The sequence below is a fragment of the Phocoena phocoena genome, chromosome 6 (assembly GCF_963924675.1).
Source record: "Phocoena phocoena chromosome 6, mPhoPho1.1, whole genome shotgun sequence".
NCBI lineage: Eukaryota > Metazoa > Chordata > Mammalia > Artiodactyla > Phocoenidae > Phocoena > Phocoena phocoena.
This window is the reverse complement of record NC_089224.1, coordinates 109,699,040-109,714,477: the sequence shown is the minus strand read 5'-3', so window position 1 is coordinate 109,714,477 and position 15,438 is coordinate 109,699,040. Positions and strand designations below refer to the sequence as shown.

The 15,438-nt window shown below is 57.9% G+C and overlaps 1 protein-coding gene across 1 annotated transcript in view; it reads right to left on the bottom strand.

Annotated features, from left to right (window-relative positions):
• The window catches only part of HMCN2 (hemicentin 2), a 150,384-nt gene that overhangs the window by 40,763 nt on the left and 94,183 nt on the right, over positions 1–15,438 (bottom strand). Inside the window, exons 45-61 of the mRNA XM_065879176.1 lie at positions 14,680–14,961; positions 13,475–13,642; positions 12,205–12,318; positions 11,686–11,772; positions 10,777–10,968; positions 9,750–9,923; positions 9,512–9,625; positions 8,942–9,084; positions 8,424–8,574; positions 7,352–7,570; positions 5,622–5,735; positions 5,027–5,214; positions 4,302–4,398; positions 3,372–3,533; positions 3,091–3,204; positions 1,916–2,118; positions 1,124–1,205 (exon numbers count right to left, since the gene is read on the bottom strand). Coding sequence (XP_065735248.1) covers positions 1,124–1,205; positions 1,916–2,118; positions 3,091–3,204; positions 3,372–3,533; positions 4,302–4,398; positions 5,027–5,214; positions 5,622–5,735; positions 7,352–7,570; positions 8,424–8,574; positions 8,942–9,084; positions 9,512–9,625; positions 9,750–9,923; positions 10,777–10,968; positions 11,686–11,772; positions 12,205–12,318; positions 13,475–13,642; positions 14,680–14,961 — 2,604 coding nt within the window. The remainder of the gene's footprint in view (positions 1–1,123; positions 1,206–1,915; positions 2,119–3,090; positions 3,205–3,371; positions 3,534–4,301; positions 4,399–5,026; positions 5,215–5,621; positions 5,736–7,351; positions 7,571–8,423; positions 8,575–8,941; positions 9,085–9,511; positions 9,626–9,749; positions 9,924–10,776; positions 10,969–11,685; positions 11,773–12,204; positions 12,319–13,474; positions 13,643–14,679; positions 14,962–15,438) is intronic.

The window sequence follows — 15,438 nt, the reverse complement described above, 5'->3', positions numbered from 1 at the left end:
AAGAAGCTATGAGCTTTGAGCAGCAGACCTGGTGTCAATAATTTTCAACACTGGTACTCAATATGGCTCAAGGTTGAATCCATCCACTGTCCCCCTTTTGGAGAGGCTACAGGGTTTGGCATGTGCGGCAGACAGCTGGTGTCCCCCCAAGCTGTCCATCCCATCTTGCACGGGGTCACTCAGGTAGAAACTACATTTCCCAGTCTCCCCTGCAGCCTGCTGTGGCCAGCTGTCAAAGTTCTCACTCATGGGATACGAGCACGGGGGACAGATGCAACTTCTGCATCACCCACTTAAAATAAAAATGCTTGCCCTCTACGTCTGCTCATTTCTGCTTCGTGGGCTGGGACAGGATGCGACATGGACAGGGACAACCCCCAGGGGATGGGAGATCAACAGGATGGAAGGATCCTGGTCCCTAAATTACCGCTTGGTAGGTACAGATCTACCCTCCAGCCTAGACACTCACCTCTGGGCTTTTGGATGACAGAGGTAAACGTCTCTCTTACTTGATGCACTGTGTTTTGGGGTCTTTTTGCTACCCAGCTGAGTCTATTCCCTAACCGACACAAGAGCTGATCCTGAGAAAACCTGGCCAAGCCTTCATCCCTTGCTTCCCTAGGCAGCTCCAACAGGCTCTCCCTCATCCCCAGCTTGAGCTACACCCAATGAAATGCCATCTATGTTCCATTCTTGGGCTGCTGGGGCAGGCACCTCAGGGCTCAGGCGGGGGTGACATGGCCCCTGCACTCCGAGGGTCTGATCTCTTAGGGCTCCTGTCCCAGTGCTTCCACGCCGGGCCCCGTGCCCAGCACTTTCTAGACACAGTCATGGCAGACCACAGATGGAGCACTTCCTGTGTGCCACACAGGCAGGTACTACTTTTAGCTCCTTTCACTGAAGATAAATCTAAGGCTCAAAGGGGTAAAGTCACTCCACTGAGTCCCACAGAGCAAGTCATTGGCAGCGTCCTATTCGGATCCTGGTCTTTTCAATTCCAGATCTTGTGCCCTAAACACTCAGCCACACCTTCCCTTTCCAGCTATGGCCCTTCCCATCCTTGGCAACTCCCCGTGCTGCTAGGGGTACCGCAGCGATGCTGGCAGCCTGGTGCCCAGCTTACCCTGGACCGTGAGGAGGAAGGTCCGCACGGCCTCCCCGGCTGTGTTGTTGACTCTACAGCTGTATAAACCTTTATCCGACACCTGGGACAGAGAGGACACGTGAAGACAGTGTGCGGCTGCGGTGGGGGTACCTACGGCCCCCCCAAAACATCCAGGTCCCAGAACCTTCCACAGCAGGGACTCCCCAAATATGCTGGTCCTGCCTGGGAAGCCAAAGGGGAGATGGGACCCTCTGGCCTTTCCCAAGAGCCGTAAGATGCAGGAGGGCCGATGGAAGGTGAGTGCACAGCATCCAGATCCCACCCTTCCCTGGGGCTGCATGTCTGTCAGTGGAGCCTGGAGGAGAAGGTTCCCTCACTGTGGGGATGGCGCTGAGTCGGGAGACGGAGCCCGGGTGCGTTTCCAGAGGAGCAGCAAATGTTCATCCAAAGAACACTTGTGAGTGTCTAATCCATCCCAGGGAGGGGCAGGGGCAGGTGGAACAGACTCCCGGGGAGTCACAACCAGAGGGGCCTGCAAAGGATTCTGGATTCTGGGGCAACAGGCAGGCGGATCTGCTCCAAGTGATTCTGTGAGTCAGTGTGGAGCCGGATCTGGGGCCCCGTGCTCTTCCCACGTCTCCCACCCCGGACGCTGCTAATCACCTTGGATTGGGGTCCTGCAGGCCAAGGAGGCAGCAGCCCCCCCATCTTGCCACCCAGCTGCTCCCCACGCCCACCCTCGGCTCCCCAGGACCAGGAGGCGACATTCCCAGGGCTTCCCACGGCTGCCCGCACCACCAGACATCTCACCTGGGTGTCCTGGATCTCCAGCCTCTGCCCACCCAGCAGAGCTTGGGTCCTCTGTGCCAGGACAAGGGGCTGCCCGTCCTTGTGCCAGGTCACGGCTGGCTCGGGAAGTGAGTCTGTCTCGCAGCTCAGCACGGCCTTGTCCCCCGCCTTCACCAGGACCACACCCTGGGGGCCACTGGAAGCCTGCCTGAAGGTTGGGGGAACTGGGGAAGGAGATGAGCTGAGTGAGGGTCGTGGCCTTCCCCGTGTCCTCCCTGGCCCCAGCCGCAGGCTAACAGCCTATGGAGAGACAAGGTCACGCGGTAGACCCCGCCGCAGGGGATGGCACAGACCCAGGGAGCTGGAAGAAGAGAAGCCAGGCCAGCATGCCAAGGGCCTGCTGGGTGACTGGGAAAAGCCTCTTGCCCTCTCTGGGTTCAGCCTCCCAGTCGGGGGAGATGCTATGACAACCCTCCTAGGCTCTTTCCTACACAGGGCAGGCCCCAGCTAGGTTAGGGCCCTCCATGGGGGTCCACAGGCCCATGTCCCTTCAGCAAACCAGTGTAGAAGCTCCCACCCCAGCTGTGAGCCCACAAGACCTGGCACGGTGCCGGGCGCACAGTAGGTGAACAGGCACAAATGAATGAACCTGCCCCAGGGCTTGAAGGAACCCTCCAGGGAGTGCTGGCTCATGACATCTTGGGCCAGCTTTTCCCCAAGAGGATTCTGAAGACCAGAAGCCCTCCAAAAGGTGCCATGCGGAGAACTTCGTGATCCATCAGGCTTGGGAAGGGCCCTTCCTGGGCCAGCTCTGGCTGTTATCCTGCTGTCCCCTCCTCAGCTTCACAGCTCACGGGGCACCAGGCACTGGGCTAAGGGCTCACATACCACCATCTTACACTTATACCGACCATCACCTTACAGATGAGAGACCCAAGGCTCAGGGAGGGGAAGTGACTTGCCCAAGGTCACAGAGCAAATAAGTGCACAGCTGAGTTTCAAACCCAAGCATGTCCAAACGCTAAAAACTAGGATCTTAACCACCATGCCCCCCAGATACCACTGCAGCAGAGGGCACAGGGCATCCCAGGGTCCCCCAGGGCCGGCTGTCCCTCTCCTGGCTGTGCTGTCTGAGGGTGTGAGGGCTGACTGAAGGAGTAGGGGACCATGCAGGTGGGGGGACAGGCAGGACATACCCAGTACGCTAAGTTGCACCAGCTTTTGGTCCCGGCCGGCGGCATTGAGGGCCTCACACATGTACATTCCAGAGTCCGAGGGCTGTGCCCGAGCCAGCTGCAGCGTGTGGGTGCCTGCCAGGGGTGGGGGAGATAGCCCCTGGCACCAGAGAACAGGCCCCAGCCCCCATACCCACAGTCCTAAAGCCCTCCCCGACATCCAGTCCCGTCCCAGGTTTGGGGAGGCAGCTCTGCTTTCCCACAGAGCCTCAGAGCTGGGTCCCCAGCCTCAGTTTACTCACCAGGCAGGAGGAAGACTTCTTCTCCCATGGAGAGGGCCCGGCTGTCCTTGTACCACGTGACTTCAGGGCTCGGGTGAGCGTGGACCTCGCATGGGAAGGAGACACTGCTGTTGAGGATGGCGGTGACCTGCTCCAAGTTCAGACCCGCGATTCGTGGTGGGACTGTCCCCGCGGCCACCAGGATAAAGAAAGACACATGACAACGCGTACCAGCAGGGAGCGGACAGCCACAGAGTGAGACACAGGGCCTTCACTAGCTCCTGGAGCTTCAAACCTCACCGTGCAGCAGCTCCTATCTGTCATAACCATCTTACAGATGCGAACACGGGGGCTTAGAGATCAGAGAGGGAGAGTCACTTTTCCAAGGTCACTCAGCTACTCAGTGGCAGAGCCAGAATATCAATTCAGGTTTGAGTCCTAGACCTTGAGTAACACCATCATCCCTCCGCCCCTGAGGCCACAGCTGCCCCACATCTGGAGGCAGAGCTCATGGCCACTGAGATGTATATGTGTCACAAGAATGCAGAGGTGGAGAGGGCCGACTCCAGGGCGGGGAGACCCCCACTGGGTGACATCTCTGAGTCTGTTTCCACAGCCCTAAAATTGGGCTAACCTCTCAGCTATGAGTCCGGGGAAAGTACTCAGCCCCACGCCAGGTACACAGTAAATGCGCAATCATGGTGCTGTAAGGCCTCAGAAGATCCATTCTTCTGGCAGCCTCCGAAGCTGCTTAAAATTATCTAGCGATCAGGGTCCCCCAGATGCGCTCCTGGGGTACGGCTGGCACTGGCCCAGAGCCCAGGACACCGGAAGGACCAAGGCGCTGTGTCTGCCCGCACGGTGAGTCCTCAGAGTGCGTGGGGCAGACCCAGAGCACCAGCCCCTCCTCAGCTGGGGAACCCAGGAGGTTTCCTGCTCAGCCCAGCTCACCTTGCACCCTGAGGGTGAAGAGCTTCTCCGCGGAGCCCGCCGGGTTCTCGGCCACACACATGTAGCTGGCAGCGTCAGCCACCTCTGCCGTGGACACCTGTGGGCGCATGCCACCGGCCGGATGGCTCTGGGTCCCACCGGGAACTAGTGTGAGGGTTCCTCCCACCCATTCCAGGCACGGCAGGGACCAGGAAGACCACCTCTGCCTACATGGAGCAATGCTTAGGGGCTCACCCCACAGCCATCTAGGGCTTTCTGTGACATCTGGGGGGATGCGAAGCTGATGGATGATTCCCTGTAGCAAACTAGATGGTGACAACGGTCCCCTCCCCCAGCCCCGAGGAGGGTGCTGTGTGCTGTGTTGGACTCCAGGGGTGCCGTGGGGCTGTGTCTGGACACTGGGTGGCCGAGGAGCTGCCTGAGGTCCCAGGTGCTGGGCACAGCTCTGTAAGCATCCAATGGCATTCCCGAGGAAGGCTGCCCTGTGCTGTGCTGGGCTCCAAGTGAGGCACGCCTGTGCGTCCTTTCCAGGTGCCATGCGTAGCCCAGCAAGGTTGCTCACATACGATTATCTGGTGGGCTGAATTAAATCCCAGGGGCTCCAACGTGGTTTCAGGCAAAGAGCCCCATTTGGCACAGAGAGTGGTCAGCGCATCGGTCCTCAGACAAGCAGCACTGAGTCACAGCAGCCGCTGCCTTCAGCCCGAGCAGGGGGTCGCCCTGACCTGCAACACTTGCCCGTCCTCCAGGACCTGCAGCCACGGGCTTGGGGAGAAAGGCAGCCCGTTCTGGAGCCACGAGATGGTGGGCACAGGGTTGCCCAGGGCCGGGCACTGCAGGCTGGTGGTGCTGCTGGCGTTGACAGTCACCTCCTCCACCAGCTCCTCTGTGGCACCCAGGATCACAGGTGGGGCTGGGTGGGGGGAGAAGAGGGTGAAGAGTGGGCAGCCTCCCTGGGAAAGGTCCCTGGCGGGGCGGGCGTCGAGGCAAGAACGCCACTTGGTGCCGGGCACTGGCTGGGGCTCCTCGAACCCTGCCCGCCAAGCGCTCCCAGGCCCTGCCGCAGCTAAGGAATCTGGGGCACAGAGAGGGCTGTGATTCGCTCAAGGTCACACAGCTGGGAAGCCGCTCACTTGGCAATTTGAATCCAGTCCTGTCTGGTTTTAGAGCCCAAGCTCGTAACCCCTACCTCACCAACCTCTGAGTACAATAGGACTGAACATGCTCTCTACTCGGACCCCCTTCGGGAGGGGGCCCCTCATGGGACCTGTAGACATGAGACCACGCCGTGCCCGCCCGCCCCCAGGCCGAGCCACTCACTCAACACCAGCAGCTCGTAGTGCAGCCAGTCCGCGCCCACCTCGTTGGAGGCCTTGCAAGAGTACCTCCCGGCATCTTCCGCACGTACCAGGGGGATCTGCAGGACCCGGCCTCCTGCGGGGACGTGGGGACAGAGGCCTGAGCCAGGGCAAGGAAACCCGCTCTTCTCCCTGGAGGGGACCTGGGACACATCACTTCCCCCCCGGCCACTTCCGCTCCCCCGCCTCATCTGTGAAACGCAGAGAATCGCCTGTTCTGCTCAGGTCACGGGCCAAGGGGATCAAATAAAGCGCAGTAGCGGTTTACTCTGTGCCAGGCCCTGGGCTGTGCATTTCCCTGGCCTCTGACTCCGTGTGCTGTTACTACTCCCATCTTACAGATGGAAAAACTGAGGCTCCCAAAAAAGAGTGCCCAGCAGTGCTGAGCCCAGCTCCTCACTGAAGGCAGAGGGAAGGGGCAGAGAGCTTGGCAAATGTCGGCAGAGGCTCTCAGGAGGCGGCGGTGGTTGGGCGTGGGGGCAATTGGGGGGCATCACCTGGGACCCTCTGTGTACAAGAGCCAGCCAGGGCCAGAGCCTGGCATCTGTGGAACTAGAGCTGGTCTCTGGTGGAAGCTGGGCTAGGGTCGCTATGTGCTCAGGACTCTGGGTTGGGGGATCTCTGACGCAGAATGTGGTGGGCTGTGAGCAGGGTTAGAACCAGGGGCTCATTACGCGCGGAGCCAGGAGACAGTACCCGGGATTTGGGGAGGCAGTGGCCATAGCTGGGGGAGGGGTCACTCGATACATGAGGTTAATCTGCGATCAGGGCCAGAATTAAAGTCAGCTGTGACTGTGACCACTGTGTACCCAGGATTAGGGGTCAGTGGCCAGGGTCAGAGGCCAATCAGCACGTGACTGAGCTCACTGCATCCCTAGGTCAGAGGGCAGTGCCAGGTTAAAGGTCAATCGAGCTTTCCGTAAGCACTGCCTCTCCCAGATCTCCAAGGGGCAACCTTCTTCTGCAAGTACCAAAGTACAAACCCTGGAATGACCCTGTTCATCCTGCAGCCCACGTCATCCCCCTCTGCTGGCAGGACCAGGCAGGACCTGGCAGGACCCGGCAGGACCCGGCAGGACCCCATCCGGGCTCTGTGTCTCGAATACCTCCCAGTTGTGGGCCACCCTAGGGAAGCCAGGCATTTCTAAGTCCCATCCCCGGAGCCTTTTAATTCAAAGTCATCCACAAAAAACTATTCTGAAATAAAGCAGTTGTTCGCAAAAATTAAATAACCTTAAAGAAATATTTAAAGTTGTAAGAAGAAATTTAAAAGGTCACATAAGCCATGAGCTTGGACACTGGGTGGTCATCAGAGCCCAGGGAGAGATTCTTCAGCATTTGGGGTCACAAGGTCTTAATAAAGGAACCAGCCACACCTCCAGAGAAAGGGGCCAGGACATTACAGATGTTGAAGCCCAGAGGTGGGCACGGCCGAGATGAGAACCTCTGTTCTAAAAACCAGAGGCAGAAAGGGACCCCATTCTAGCCTTCAAACCGGTAAAGAACTTCTAGCCCCGGTTTACAAAAGGCAGCTAAGGTCCAGAGTGGTCACGTGCCCTGCCCGGGGTCACACAGCAAGCAGCACACAGGAGAGCTCAAGGACTTACAGAAAGGCAGAGACCAGCTCTGATGTGGGTGTGACCCTGGTGCCTGCCTGCAAATGCCCTGCTTCTCTCTGCAGCCCTGGCCTACCTTGCAGAACAGACACCCCATCTGTGGCCGAGAGGGGCTGGTCTTCCCTGTACCAGGTGAGCTCCGGGGGTGGGACCGCGTTGGTGTCACAGTACAGGTAGGCGGGGTTGTTCTCCACGATCTCCCGGTATTCCGTCACCCCACCCCGGGCCTCTTCCTCCCGGGACAGGGTCTCAAAGGCTGCACCGGCATCTCCCACCTTCTGGAACATGGGGGGTACTGGGGAGTGAGGGACAAAGCCATTAGGACCCACAGCTGAGGGACGGGGATGAACTGCTCAAAGAGATTCCCGTCCCAGCGCCCCCCCAGGCACAGAAATTCCACCGTTTGAGCCAAATCCTTCAGTCAAGGCAGTTTTTTGTTGTTGTTGTTTGTTTGTTTGTTTGTTTGTTTGTTTTGCGGTATGAGGGCCTCTCACTGTTGTGGCCTCTCCCGTTGCGGAGCACAGGCTCCGGACGCGCAGGCTCAGCGGCCATGGCTCACGGGCCCAGCCGCTCCGTGGCATGTGGGATCTTCCCGGACCGGGGCACGAACCTGCGTCCCCTGAATCGGCAGGCGGACTCTCAACCCCTGCGCCACGAGGGAAGCCCCAAGGCAGTTTTTAAATTCACTCACTGCTTCAACCAGTGTTTACTGAGCAACTACTATGCTGGGCACTAGGATAAGTTTCCTCTCTCTGGAGCTCGTGTCTAGTGGACTCAGTCTTGTGACACGCTGATACTTCTCAGAGGAGAATGCCAGATTCTAAGCGTTAGCCAGAGTGTATGCCTTGGAGCACAGAGGCCCCTCATCACCGGCTTTTTGAACTGGGCAGGCCCTCAAGGTCACCTGATTTGATCACCCACATTTTACAAAGGTAAAACCGAGGCCTGGGGGGCAACGATGTCCTTGTCACAAGGTCAGTTCATGAAAGAGCCCAGGCCAGGGGCTTGGGGGCCAGACATGCAGGCAGCGATAAGAACAGAGCCCTCCCACCAGGCCACCCCAGAAGCACTGACACTCTCCAACCCCAGCTATGCGGCCTCCCAGTCCTACTGGCCCACGCCCCACCCCTCCCTGTGGCCCTACACACCCTGGATGAGCACGTTGAAGTCCTGGTCATCCTCGCCAACCACATTGGTGGCCATGCACACGTATCGCCCAGAATCCGAGACCTGCGTGGGCTGGATCTGGAGTAGCTGTCCTTCACCAAGGATGTGGACACGCTGGTTGGGGGTCACAGGCTGAGGGTGGAAAGAGGGGAAACAGACATCAGAAATGAGGGACAGAAAGCCCCCGGACGAGCGTACTTCTATTTTCACACAATTTTTGGAATACAACATAAAGCGATAAGAACACCCCGACAATTTTGTAACACCAAATCCATACAACTTAAAAATTAGAAGAGAATTCAGGGGGTGAATATAGGGTTTAATGTTCGTGAGACTTGTTTCCTATAAAGAATTGAATTTCTTATTAAAATACAAAGGGTGGGGTGGGGCCCAGGCCAGCTCTGGGGCCTGATGCCTTGACTGCCTTTTCTGGAAGCTTCCAAGCAGACGAGGGGGACCAGACTGAGAGCCTGAGGCCGCCAGGGTGTCCCGGGCTCACCCGTCCGTCTTTGTACCAGCTGATGGTGGGTGGGGGCGTGGCCCAGCACTCGCACTCCAGGGTCAAGGTACTATTGACCTTGGACTTCACTTCCTTCACGACGACCTCCCCGGAGGGGTCATCTTTGGAGATGGAAGGGGGAACTGAAAACCACAAAGCAGTCTGAGGAGCAGGCCCGCAGAAGAGGTGCTGAGACCCTGCGCTCCCCCTGGCCCCGGGTCTGTCCCAGAAAGGGGGTGTTGGCTCTCTGAGAGTGGAGGGACTCTGGAAACCCACCCGCTCCTGGGGAGAGATGGTTACAGGACAGGTCAGGTCTGAGGTGGGGGGATTCCTGGGGTGACCTCTGGGAGCTCTCTCAGGTCTCAAGTTGTGGGGTCTCTGGTTGTACCACAGTGTGAGTGGCAGAAGGAAGCCAGGACTGGTGTGGCTCTGGGCGTCCACGTGGCCCAAGTCCTGGCTCACTGGTTCCCTCCTCCTAGGTCCTCGGCCCTAAAATGACTGAGCCGGCCCTGGCTGGCCAGTGACCATCAGAGGGCACTCGACTGGTGCCCTGGAGGGTCCCTGACTCACTGAGGACTTCCACGTGGTAGTTCTTCATGGCCTCGCCAAGCTCATTGGTGACCACGCAGGTGTACTGGCCCGCGTCTTCCTTCTGGGCATTCAGGATCTGCAGCCCATGGGTGCCTGCTTGGGGGGCGGGGGGCAGCGGGTCACCCCCAGGCATTCACTTAGGCTCCCTTCCTCTGACCCAGCCCGATGACGCGTCACCTGCCCCCTGTCTCCCTCCTCTCCACCCCGAGGGCATCACCTGGGAGCAGCTGGACGTTGTTCAAGCCCTCAAACGGGGCCCCATCCTTCATCCAGGTGACGGTGGGGGAGGGAAAGGCCAGCGCCTCGCAGATCAGGGAGACGGGGTTGTTGATGGTCACGGTCACCTCCTCGTCAGCACTGTCCTCGCTCACTCCCAGGATGGTGGGAATCACTGCGGTGGGGCAGGGAGTGTGCTCGTGAACGGGGATCCCCCACCCTGGGCCCAAGGATCCAGAAAAGCCTCAGACCCTGGTGCTTGGCTTAGGTGCTTTTGCTACTTGCATCGCACAGAGGGGAAACTGAAGCTCAGAGGAAGCACGCACCATGTGGCCACGCTTGAACTCAGGCCTGGGTGACCCAGAGCCCAGGCTCTCCATCACTCAGCAATACCATAGGGGATGCTGGTCAGTTGTGCCTCACTTTCCCCAATAGTCTCTTAACATCCAGAATCTACTCATTTAACCAGAGCCTTCTCAATTCTGTTTGTGGTTCCAACTGTTACCACTCTCTGAGCAGAGGTGGGGATGGAGTTTTACTCCCTGCTGGGTAGAATAGCTCTGCTTTCATTGGTCTCCAAATTTTCTCTTTCAGCTCTCGCTGGGGACCCTCCCTTTTACCAACAGCATTTTAAGAAACAGATCTGTGCTCCTCTCAACTTCTAGACCCCTGTTTCTCCTAACGAGACAGGTCATGCTGACGGCCCTTGGGAGACTGCCTGCCTGGGTGTGAGCCCCGACCCTGGGGCCTGGAGTCTTGTCACCTCTCTAAGCCTCAGGGCTTCATTGTTGACATGGGGACAAGCACATCTCCCACCTCCTAGGGTTGTTGAAAAGATTCAACTAATCAGGCCTGTCCAAATGCCTGGCCCATGGGAGATGTTCAGCCAATAGGGCTGTTATTATTGTTGTTGCTGACGTGGAAGAAAAAATAGTAAAGTGCTTTGTGGGAAGCTGTCTGTAAGGAGCTGGTCACCTTGGTACCAGCCTGCCGGCACCGATGGCGGCCAGAAGATGCCTAGCACTTACCCAGCACGCTAAGCTGGAAATGTTTGGTCTTCTCTCCTATGGCGTTGGCCGCAATACAGGAGTAGTGGCCTGCACTAGACAGGTTGGCCTGGAGGACCTGCAGGAGGGCTCCATCTGGAGAGACGCGGTGGGCATCTCCGCCAGCCAGGGGCCTGCCGTCTTTGAACCATGTGACCTTGGGCTGTGGGTGGCCTGTATGCAGAGGGGAGAGGCAAGTGAAATGCTTCAAACAAGAGGCCAGAGGCTGCTCCAAGATGGGGCAGGGGACATCCATTCTCCACCTTAGTCCAGAGGCCCATGTAACAGGGCAAGACACAGAAGCAGCCACCAAGCCTGGCCTGGGCCCTTTCCTATGTGGTTTGATTGCCTTTTCCTTACCCAGGTTGTGGGCAGGAATGGCTTGGTACAGACAGGCAGGACAGAAAGGCAAGTTTTCCCTTCCATCCATCCATCCATCCATCCATCCATGCATGCATTCATCCATCTCTCCCAGCCCACAAGCATTAATGGGAGCCTACTCTGCTGGGCAATGGGGGAACCATGGTGACAAGGCGGCCCTTGGTCCTCAAGGAGCTCAGAGCTTGGCTGGGGTACCCAGGTATCACAAGGCCACTATGGTCCAGTGTGGTCAGTGCTGGGATAGGGGCGTACCGGGACCTGTAGGAGCCCATGGGCCCAAAGGGTCAGCCAAGGACTCCTTGTGGAGGGTCTTGGAAGCTGAGCTCTGTAGTCAGATGAGTAGGGAAGAGTGTTTGGGGCAGAGGCACAGAGAGTGCAAAGGCCAAGATGGTGAGAGACCCTCCGTGGGGAGCAGTAGGGCTGGGGGCAGGCAGCCCGGATCTCCGGGGTCCCCGTCCTTCTCGGAGCTGCCTCTCACCCTTCTTCCAGTTCACTGCATGTGTCCCTTACCCGTGACATTGCACGTCAGGTGAGCCGTCTGCCCCTCGGGAACCTTGATTGCCTCCTCCAGGTCCTCGTTCTCGATACCGGGAGGAACTGGGAGAAGCAGGGAAGACAGACACTAACTGACCATGCTGAACAACCACGGAGCAGGAAGCTAAGAGCCCATGGCACCTCTCTTCCATTTCCCCATCCCCTCACGCCTGCCTCCATGGGGCTGTGAGTTTAATAAACCCCAACCCTAACCCTCGGCAGCTGGCCGAGCGAAGTACCAGTGCCTCTGGGAGAAGGCCCTGATCAGAGGAAGGCAGTTGGGTGGTATTGAAAATCTTTTCCCCCTTTCATCTGGGGTTAGTTCCAGCTGTTTCTGGAAAGTTCTATGGCGGCCTCAGAGAAGAGGCTGCTGATGAGGCAAAGAAAACAAGGCTTGGCTTCTCCCTCCTGCCGGTGCCAGACCCCACCTCCAGAAGCTCCCAGGCCGAAGGGAAAGGATTGGTGGGTGCCCACGAGAATGGGGCGGTGACATACCCAGGACCTCCACGCTGAAGTTCCTCCGCACCTCCCCAGCCTCGTTGCTTGCCAGGCACGAGTAGAGGCCTCTGTCTCGCTCCTGGGCCCGGGTCATCTTCAGCATCCAGCCACCTGGGGAGGGGGGGAGTGGGCTCCAAGCACAGCTATGAGAAGCCTTCTGTCCCAAGCTGAGCCCAGGCTGCCCGCCAGGAAGAGGAGCATGCCAGGCATTATATTTAGAGGTATAGGTGTCTGCCTCCCACAACGTTCCATTCCTCAGACGGGTAAACTGAGGCCCAGGAGGGTAAACAGATAGATGGAGCCCCCTGGACATTAGACCTACACCAGGGTAAACTTGAGGACCCTGTTCTAGTAAGAAGGATCTGTCACCTGGCTACCCTCTCTTCTGTGGGTTGGCTGGGGCTAAAAGGACAGCAATGGTTTATGTAGTCCTGGCTCCGATCAGAACCCTCATTCGACTCTGATGGACCTGGTAAAAGGCCACCTTCTCCCAAGGACCTCTCAGAGGTGAACCAGCTCCTCTCAGAGGAATGCAAGGATCTCCTAAGACCAGCCCAAGGAAGGCAGATACACATCATCACTGCTGTTCTTGCACCCAGGGCAGACATCACTAATTGATCGCCACTCTCCTTTCTGCTGGGCCCAGATGCAGTCTCTGAATTCATATCATCACACTGAATCTGGCGGCCCCCACCAAGTGCTCAGAAGTGGTGCACAAGGGGAAATTTATTTACCATCCCAGCTTTGGCTTCATGGAACAACTGACGGGTCATTGAGGCTGAGCTTCAGGGGGCCTGGAAGTCCCTGAAAGATTCTGATGGGATATTGCCTCTTGGGCCTCAGTTTCCCCATTTGTATTCCAGCAAGAACCATCACAAACCAACTCTGTGAGGAAGATGAATATTCAAAGGAGAAAGTGCTTAGATCAGCATTTCCCAAAGTTTGTTACCGTTCCATGCTATGTTTCATAGGTGCCGTGAGAATTTTTTTCCGCAGGACTTATCAGAACCTTGACTATAGAGATGGTCACTGTGAGTCTCCAGGAGAGCAGAACAGGAAGCCTTTTCCAAACTTATTTAAATCTGATTTTTTTTCCCTGGAGCACCTCACCTGACCAGTGTTTTTGGGTGCACTCTCAGGGGACCAACAGCTAAAACGGTTATCCCAACCAAGCCTGGCAGTGCAGGATCAGAGGTCACAGGCGTGTGATGGACAAAGGTAGAGGGCCAGACCCGATAACCAGATATTCCCCTGACTGGCACCTTACCTGCCAAGAGGTAGGTGTCCTCCCCAGGGCTGATGGGTTCCTCCCCTCGGAACCAGAGGACCCCTGGAGGTGGGATGCCTGTGGCTTGACAGCGCAGCGTCAAGGGGCTGTGCAAGGCAGCCGTGACATTGGTCAGTGGGTCCAAGTCTCCAATGAGCTCTGGGGGCACTAGACACAGAGAAGAAGCCACATTCAGGATGCAGACGGGGGCTGTACGCTCCTGCTTGTCTCCCCACCAATGCCCTCACCGAGGACCCCCACCCCCCAGTCAGGGAAGCCTGAGAGCAGAAGCGACAAGATCAGAGCTGCTCCCACTGAAGGGCGTGAGTGATGGCCACGGGCTGGGCTTTGGTAACAGGCTTGGGCCCCAGTTTCCCCGACCTCTCGTTGGAATGCCAGGAGAATTCGACAAGGACATGTGTAGAGCGCTTAGCACAGAGCCTGGCACAGAGCAAAGACTGAGCAAACTAGACGGGAGTTAGAGCAAAGGGGAACACCAGATGGGTCCCTAAATCCACAGAGCAGAGTTCCATTCAGAAAGGAAGCCACACCCTATCAGGCAGGGATAGGTGGGCGAGGCTGGGGATCCCAGCAACGATGGACATGAGAGGGTCCTCCCTAAAGGACCCCTGCCTACCTCTCCCTCCTTGTCTCTCTCCACTCCCTGCCTCCACCCTGAGGCATGCAGTAGGAGCTCAGTAAGAGATTGGAATCGCAAGGCTCTTCTAGCCCCCGTGAACGTGCCCCAGCCCTCTGCAGAGTCTGTTCCCTATGCCTGGCACTCTTCCTCTCACCCCGGCTCCCGACGAACCCCTACTCAGCCTTTGCATTTCAGCTAAAAGGTCACCTCCTACAGGAAGCTGCCCTGACTTCCCAGGACAGTGGCCAGCATCTTCCTGATCTCTCGGGGACCCCCGAATTCCCCCATCACATACGAGTCATGCAGGATAAAGAATGCCCGGAACAGAGGAGGGGAACCGCAAACACGGGAGACAGGAGGGAGGGAAACGAGGGCCATTTGGAACCAATCCTGATTTTGAAAGCAGTGCTTGCAGCTTCTTCCAACAGGAGCCCTACCCAGAGGGGTCCGACTCCTGGCAGAACAAGGGGGTGGCCCCAGGAGCACAGCTTGGGGACGGAAGCAGCCTTGCCTTCTCCAGTCTGGTCCCCTTCCTGCCCTCCTCCAGCAGGCCGCAGGTCCTCACCCAGCACAGAGAGCGAAAACCTCCTCTCGGCCCTCCCGGCCACGTTCTCAGCCATGCAGCTGTAGCGCCCGGCGTGGACAGCCCGAGCCCGCTCCACGTGCAGCCTCTGACCCTGGCTCTGCAGCCGCAGGCCAGGCTCGGCCCCCACTGGCTCGCCGTCCCGCTCCCACGTCACCCTGGGCGGGGGTTTCCCTGTGGCGTTGCATTCCAGAGTGGCCTCCTCGTCCTGGACCACGGACACCTGTGTGTGGGGCTCCCGGGGGCCCGAGATCTGAGGGGGAACTGGCATGGGGAGAAAGCACGTCAGGGAAGGTGGGCCGCCGGGCACCAAACACGCGCCACATGCCAGGCTCTGGGCTCGCCTCCATTTGGCCTGTGTTCTTCCATGTCCCTCGCTGGCTGTGTGACCTTAGCCAGGTGACCTCAGCCAGGTGACCTCAGCCAGGTGACCTCGCCTCTCTGGGCCTCCACTTTGCATCTCTATAATGGGGTCAGAAAAGTACCCCATGGCTCCCTCTGCCACACCCTGTGACTCACAGGAAGGCCTGCCGTTCGGATAACGAGCTCACAGAACAGCCCTGAAGATTTGTGAGAGGTTTTCTTCCTTAGAAACCAGAGGCTTCCCGGAACTTAAACAGCTGTTAGGACTGGCCGAGGGTGAGGGATTATTCCACAGGTGGGGTTCTCCCCAAGACGCTGAACAGCATTTTTTTCGTTTTATTTTCTAGAATGATTTTTACAAGGTTGAGATATTTAATT